Source organism: Vicia villosa, linkage group LG4 (assembly GCF_029867415.1).
Source record: "Vicia villosa cultivar HV-30 ecotype Madison, WI linkage group LG4, Vvil1.0, whole genome shotgun sequence".
NCBI classification, from domain to species: domain Eukaryota; kingdom Viridiplantae; phylum Streptophyta; class Magnoliopsida; order Fabales; family Fabaceae; genus Vicia; species Vicia villosa.
In genome coordinates, this window is record NC_081183.1 from 26395009 (window position 1) to 26402765 (window position 7757).

Here is a 7757-nt window from a genome sequence, read left to right on the forward strand (position 1 = left end):
TTCACCATAGCAACAAAGTTTAGTTTCCCCGACCAAAAAGTTATGTTTGCAAGCCATGTCAAATGCTCTTCGTAAGGTTGCGAGTGCATATAGGATACTCTCTAGATATGGGATCCTAAATCTACATTGGAAACTTATACATAGAGTAATGCATGGAAACAAAAGTCCATATGTTGGGCGTCAACAATTGCATCATTTAGAAAAGATGGCCCTGAATGAGGATCTTAATTTGCATAGTTAAGGCCAACAATGCATGTGAAGTAGGTGGTTCTAATTAAGATTGAAAAAGATTGGCTTGAGATGTCTATTTTTTCTTCCACAACACTTTGTAAAGTTTAGCCACATAACTACCAAAAATATATCAAGAGATAAACATATGAACTTGTGACGATATGATGACAATTTCTCTACTACACATCCATATAATTAGTGTAGAAAAGGATAATAGTCTCTTCAAACATGACCTTGAATTTTGAGTTGAAGGTACAATAGTGTACGTCTCATTTACGATGAATCAAGCCACATCCACATATTTTTCTTTAAGGACGTATCAAAGCCAAGTATCATGATTCAAACGAGGTTGTATAAATATAGATTTTTGGTTGGATATTTTTCCGTTCAAGAGCTAAAATTATTGGTGCAAATCCTTAATGCGGTGGTAGTTTAGATCTCTAATGTAATTGTGCAAGGGTATACCTACAAGATTAACACTCCAACACCCGAGTCAATGAGTAAATGAAGAATGGTAAAAAGAATTGTAATTAAAATCATATCTTAGACTGCACACGTGCTGACTTATTTATTATGGATGATAATTGAAATTTCATCACATTAGGCCTATGATCGACTCAAAATAGTTGTCCATAAGGATTATTATGGTGTGACAAATGAAAAGCCTTCTAAAAGAACTAGATAAGACTCTCTATGTCAGGATTCTTGTATTAAAAAGTGGAAGAGATTTAGAGAATCAACGCATTAAATATTAAATATCAGTCTCATCATTAAAATATTTTACATAATTTTCTTACATTGTCTATACATATTTCTTTTTGTCTTTATAAAAAAACAATGCACTTTTACTAAATAAATTTATTAATTATTGACGTGTTTTCAATCTCATATCTGTAAAGTGAATATAATACCATAAGAATAGTGTACATAATTTTAATTAAAGAAATTATTTAAAAATACCTAATTGGTATTTTTTTCTTTTGTTAAAATCGCATTTATGGTAAAAAGGAGGGAGTAATGTCACAAGCGTAGAGTCACCCGCAGAGGATCACCACCCTTCTCAACTACTACAGTAACGAAATTTTGTCATGTTTCATAAAAAGCTCCGCTGAGAAAAATTACAAAAATTCATAAAAGCGAGAAAAGATTGTTTCCATTATTATATTATATTCATTCTTATTCTTTCTTCATCGCCGTTGGTGCAAAAATCAAAGAACTCACAGTCTTCGTTTTCTAGGGTTTTGCTTCTCCAATGGCCGCTTCTTCTCTTCTCAGATCCGCGATCGTTTCTTCACATTACTCCTCCAATCGCTCTCAGGTATCTTAATGCACCGCAGATTCTCACGTTTTCTTCGTTATTTACATTTTCATGAAAAACATGTTGAGTTTCAGTTCATTCTATATTGTTATTTATGCTTAGTTTTGGATTTGGTTACTCTGAATAACAGCACCTTTTTTGATCTCTGTAGCACCAATACTTGTGATTCAATTTATTCATTTTATAAACTTACTTTTGGATTTGGTGATAATCTGTGTTTAGTTTGAGGAAGTGAAAATCTATGTTTGGTTTGGTTACTCAGTAAACAGAGCTGGAGAAAGCATTGTAAAATTTTCTTTTGGTTTAAAGAAAATTTTAAGCCTGCAATATGTAATTTTCCAGTTTTAGTCCCTACAAATATATCATAAACATTGATATATGTGATTCAGGTTGGAATTGGTTGGGATAATACGTGCATCATATTGATTTTAGGTGTTAGATATGAAATCGATTTTATTTTAATCATTGTAATGTTAATCTAGAACCTATGTAGCTTACATGGTAGAAAAAATATCGGAAAAGAAGTTTGTATTGTGGAGAGACTATTTCCTATGTTTCGGGGATTAAAAACAATATAATTTTTTGGAGACTAAAAGGGAAGAAGTGTATGTTACGCAGTCTAATGAAGGTTATTAAGCTTACTTTCTTAAAATCAATTTTGATTGGATGTTCGTCCAGATTATCTGAAAGATGCTGACGAAAATTTTCTTCTGTTGAATCCTTGACTGTTATAAAGAGTTTCAATCTAATAGATTACTCATAGTTTTCATATCATAGTATCATTTCAGGGCTGGTACAGTTTTTGAATTTTATGCATAGTCTTATTAACGTGTCTTTATGTATGATTCAGGTGCTTCACAATGCCTCAAGTATTAATTCAAAATCTACGAGGCTGCAAAGCAGCGTATTTGGAACTTCATTTCCATGTGATTCATTAGTTTTACAGTTGAGTTACCCAGAATTTTTAATGAGTGCCCTTATTTTTCTCTCCATTGCCTGTTTCTGTTATTTTGATAATATGTTATTTTATTATTTTTGTTCCTGATGTATTGTTGTAAACGCTTAGGAACTGCAATGCCCGGTGCATTCAGCCTATCAGGGCTACAGCAACGGAAATCCCTCTCCCTGTACAAAGTCAGTATAATACAATTATTTTGTCTGAATTAGGGTGATTTACATGCAATTTCATGATTCTTACCTGTTGTTGGTCTTGTCTGTTTAGAATCAAGCAGCACCGGGAAGACAAGAGTTGGAATTAATGGTAACTTTCTTGTTATGAGAGTTCTCTTATAGGTTTCTTTATTGTTGGATATATTCGCCGAATTGAATTTTGTTACACTTTCAATTTTGTGCCAAACACTTATAAACCATGAATGATTGCATGCTCTGTTTTCATTTAAGTCTTAGGATGTAATGGTTACTTTACTTTTGAAACACATCTTGAATTGATAAATTTTCTCTTGAAAGCTGATGTTGTTTTTTGACGTGGAGTTCATATGTACTCTTGTTGGATTAGCCATACTATTGTAAGGTAACTGCTGTGATTTTTAAAATTGTGACCTGCTTAAGTTTTTTGTTTATATTCCTGGGACCGTAAAAGTGATTATTTGTTACAATTCTATTTGAAAGTTTTTCTTAACATTTAAAAATAAAAACAGTAAAACAATCTTTTTTATTTAAGTTTTGTCCTCTTAATAAAACTTGCTTGGTTCTTATTAGTTTTTTTAATACATCTTTAATTGTATTTAGTTTTCTAAAAAGTGCCAACAGGTTTTAAGGTATGACCTATGAAGCACGGAAACCCCAAAAAAGACCCCGACACTTACACCGCGACACCGGTAATTATGTTAAAAAATAAATAAATTAAACATAATCACAAGTGTCGGGTGTAGGTGTCCGACTCCGACACGGACATGCCTTTTTTCAGAGGTGTCAGTGCTACATAGGTTATGACTAAAAGACAACTTATATTTCATGTTATATTTTAATTTGATCTTAGGAACATGCAATTCAGTGCACGAATATTGAATAACTGTCAAAGGGTGCCATTCATAAATGTAGTTATGTAACAGGTGTAAATTTTGTTACAAAGCATGAAAATATATCCTTAGAAACTTTCAGCTTGTGTTGAGAAAAACATCTTTTATGCAATGTGCAGGTTTTGGTAGAATTGGAAGGTTGGTGTTACGTGTAGCTACTTCACGGGATGATATTGATGTTGTTGCAATTAATGATCCTTTTATTGATGCTAAATATATGGTATGCATATGCAATTACATAAACGGCTGTGCTTATAAGATGCTAGAAGTTTGGTTGCCGTACTGATTAAAGACACTGTTAAATCTATATCTACTTGCGTGTGTTTATATATATATATATATTCATGTGGTAATGATGGTAAATATATATACATATGTCTCAATTACCTTTTTGTTTTTTTTTTTTCAATGTTTCCAGTTTTCCACACTCCTATAACAGAATTCTCATGTTACTGTTTTAGATTTAAATTTATGTTCAAACAATGTTGCTATAAACTTTAACCATTTGGGAATCCGTAGAAACATGTTGTCTTGTATATATTATGCTGATGCTGATTCAGTTTGAATGTTCTGCAGCTGAGTCTATACTGTTTTATGCCTTTTACCTTTTCTAGTGTTGTACTTTTACTAAACTTGATGCTTTAGATTATATATTTTTTCATCTGAAGCCTTCTCTAATCCTTAGAAAAATTCAATTATCTATCTGTGCTATGATTCCTTTTTTAGTTTTAATTTATTTAATTTTAGGGTGGTTAAAGCTTGGGTGTTAACCATTTTTTTGCATTAAGATTTCAGCTCAATACATGCCATGAGGATATATATATTCTAAAACATGAAAATAAATAGGCGTGTATTGTTGTTCACTTCATCTCCAACTTTTTTAAAGAATTCATCTGTTGTTTCTTAATTTTCTTTATATTATTTTTTAATTCAGTTATGGTAGTGTACTAGGTTGTTATTTTCTATATTTTATTGTTTCTGTTGTGGTACTCTTGTTATATTTGTGTATACATTTGCTTTATTGTTTTATCTTTGATCTTTCAGGCTTACATGTTCAAGTATGATTCTACTCATGGACCATTCAAGGGAACTATTAAGGTTTTGGATGACACTACTTTGGAAATTAATGGGAAGCAGGTTAAAGTTGTGAGCAACAGGTATCTTTAGTTGAGACCTGATAATTGAAATTGATTTTACACGTATATGTTACGGGTTGACAATATTTCTGGCAGGGTTATAGAGCTATAAGAAAATTGGTTAAACATGTATACATTTTTTCCTGTTCTCAGAGATCCTGCAGAGATCCCTTGGGGTGATTTTGGTGCTGACTATGTCATAGAGTCTTCAGGAGTTTTTACAACATTAGAGAAAGCTTCATCACATTTGAAGGTTGCTATATTCACTTACCCGTGCATTTAGTGTTTTTTCTATCTCCTCCCTTGCTCTACTCTTGCCACCTTCAAATCTTAATATAAGCTTTGTCTTTTTCCACTATAGGCTGGTGCCAAGAAAATTATAATATCAGCTCCATCTGCTGATGCACCAATGTTTGTGGTAGGAGTGAACGAGAAGACATACAAGCCCAACATGGACATTGTTTCTAATGCAAGCTGTACAACGAATTGTCTTGCTCCTCTTGCCAAGGTTTGATCATATTATGGAATGCCAACTTTGTTGACTGTAACTTTTTCTCCGTTCTTCAACTTTCCCACAGTTCATATTGATCTTTAATTATTTTCTTCCAAGATATATCCAAGAATTGTTTATTTTAAATTTTTTTTTTTTTTTGCGGAGTGTGGTAAAGTATTAAAATTAAAACTAATAGGATCATGAAGTTCATACACAATTGATTCATCATCAAGTTTTTTTAGTAATATCTCTACTAAAAAACAAATCAAACCATTGAGAGAAGTGAACTTAATAGAATTAGTGCTCTGATCTCTCTGTATCAACATAAGCCTTTAGCTCAAGAATTAGTCAACTTGATGCTACCCCTTCATTTGTTCCTTATTTCCATATAAGAATTTTGCATACATCTAATTCTTATATAAACTATTCATTAGGTGGTTCACGAGGAGTTTGGTATCATTGAGGGTTTGATGACAACTGTGCATGCCACAACAGGTCTGTTGCACATTTGCCAGTTAAAGCTTCTGTTTTTTTTTCCTTTTTCTTTTTCTCTTTTGGATAAACCATAACTTTTCATACTCACAAGTGACATTGTTAATATCTAACTATCGTCTACTTTTCTCAGCAACACAAAAGACCGTAGATGGTCCTTCAATGAAGGATTGGAGAGGGGGAAGAGGTGCAGCTCAAAATATAATTCCAAGTTCAACTGGTGCTGCAAAGGTAAGAGATGAACGTCCTTAGGAGTTTCTATACTAACCATATACGTTTATTAAATTAGTTTTGCATTTTGTGAAATCCCAGGCTGTTGGAAAAGTTCTTCCTGAGCTAAATGGAAAACTCACTGGAATGGCCTTTCGTGTTCCTACTCCTAATGTTTCTGTTGTGGACTTAACCTGCCGGCTTCAAAAGAATGCTTCCTATGAAGATGTTAAAGCAGCAATAAAGTATGTCTCTTGCTTTTCTGCTCCGGCTTATATTCTCTCCTGTTGAGTTGTTTTGTACTAACCATCATTTTTTTTTCTATTACTTTGCTATTGAAAAAAATGAAGGCGTGCTTCAGAGGGACAATTGAAGGGAATTCTTGGATACACAGATGAGGATGTTGTCTCTAATGACTTTGTTGGTGATTCAAGGTAAAGTAAATGTTGCTGTATTTCAAATTTATATCACTATCAGCATCTTCAAGAGGACAGGCTCTTCTGCCTTTTATCTAGTATACATGCCAAAATCTGGTATTATGCATATTTTGAGTTTCATTTACAAATGAATTAGATTTATATTATTTTTGTTGAAAAGTGAGATGCTCAAACCAGATTTTGATTTTTTCATAAAACTAAACGTTATGTATCTCGCACTTCTATAATTCTATTAATTGCAGTTTTTTCTGTTGTGTTGGGATATGTTTGTTTGCCAAGTAAGCGTTTTAATCTAAATGTATTTCAAATTATCAGGTCGAGTATCTTTGATGCTAAGGCTGGGATTGGGCTTAGCAAGTCCTTTGTGAAGCTGGTCTCGTGGTATGACAACGAGTGGGGTTATAGGTATGTGTATATGTAATTATGGCTAAAACTTTTCATAGGCTTGTTTATACACATTTTTAAAGTCACAATTTCGACTGCATCACCCACATTTTCCCCACAACTGCAATTTAAAGCCATTCACATAGGGCAATTTTCCAAACAGAACTTTTTGCTCATTTTTAAAATTGTTTCCATTGCAGCAACCGAGTATTGGACCTTGTAGGGCACATGGCATTGGTTGGAGCCCACAATTAAACACCAATAGCGACTCTTATTGAGTAGTGTCTTGTTGGTGTTGCAATTCAGATATTTTCTTGAGTTAGGTTAAAAATTTGTAGCTGCTTAGGTTCTCAGATTTTGATTTTTTATATTTAAAAGATTGCAGACATATCTGGAACCCCTCTAACAGAGGAAGAAATAGATGACCACATCGTATGCATTGAGAATAAAATAAAAAGGACATTGTCCTGGTTAGCTGTTTTGAATTCATATTCAGATATCGTGTAATTTTAATATCTTTTTAGGATGCTTGAGTGAGATGAGTTCATTAACGCAGACTGTTTATTATATGCAGAAAAGCACCACTTAAGAACAATCCAGTATAAAAATCATCAGTCCTAATTATTTATAAGCATGCTAATATGTGATGGATAGAGTCAAATGACTAAGTTTTAACGAGGCAATCACAGTGCAACTTGTTACTGTGTAACTTTAGTAGTTTTGATTAGAGTAAGTAGTCGTCTATCCGTGCATCGCACGGCAAACCTGATTAAAATACTATTAAAAAATATTTAAGTATTAATATTAATGGTGTTATTTAATAAAGATAATAATAGTTTGTACTCAATAAAAAAAATTTAATATAATTACAAAAATTGCAAAGTGTAAAAATATTTTGAAAAACTTATTTACTAATCTATTTTTACAAATCAACATATTACGTAAATAATAGAATTAAAAATCAATGATAAATAAAAATTACACAAACCATAATAAAGAATAGTAAATAAACTAAAA

At 32.3% G+C, this 7757-nt stretch overlaps 1 protein-coding gene across 1 annotated transcript; it reads left to right on the plus strand.

Moving 5' to 3' along the window:
• Nucleotides 1–1351: 1351 nt before the first annotated feature.
• LOC131594653 (glyceraldehyde-3-phosphate dehydrogenase GAPCP1, chloroplastic-like) lies at nucleotides 1352–7229 on the plus strand. The gene is made up of 14 exons (XM_058866837.1): nucleotides 1352–1549; nucleotides 2400–2494; nucleotides 2616–2683; nucleotides 2772–2810; nucleotides 3708–3808; nucleotides 4633–4745; nucleotides 4878–4977; nucleotides 5086–5232; nucleotides 5652–5712; nucleotides 5843–5940; nucleotides 6022–6164; nucleotides 6270–6353; nucleotides 6672–6761; nucleotides 6941–7229. Exons 1-14 carry the CDS (start codon nucleotides 1484–1486, stop codon nucleotides 6993–6995), a joined length of 1260 nt encoding a protein of 419 aa, XP_058722820.1. The 5' UTR covers nucleotides 1352–1483; the 3' UTR covers nucleotides 6996–7229.
• Nucleotides 7230–7757: the final 528 nt, after the last annotated feature.

What these genes read in the sequence shown, in the direction of transcription:
- LOC131594653 (XM_058866837.1), top strand. Translation starts at nt 1,484, where the DNA reads ATGGCCGCTTCTTCTCTTCTCAGATCCGCGATCGTTTCTTCACATTAC. An exon ending in TTATTGATGCTAAATATATG is followed by an intron (nt 3,809 to 4,632) that starts GTATGCATATGC and finishes TTGATCTTTCAG; the next exon opens with GCTTACATGTTCAAGTATGA. An exon ending in AACTGTGCATGCCACAACAG is followed by an intron (nt 5,713 to 5,842) that starts GTCTGTTGCACA and finishes TACTTTTCTCAG; the next exon opens with CAACACAAAAGACCGTAGAT.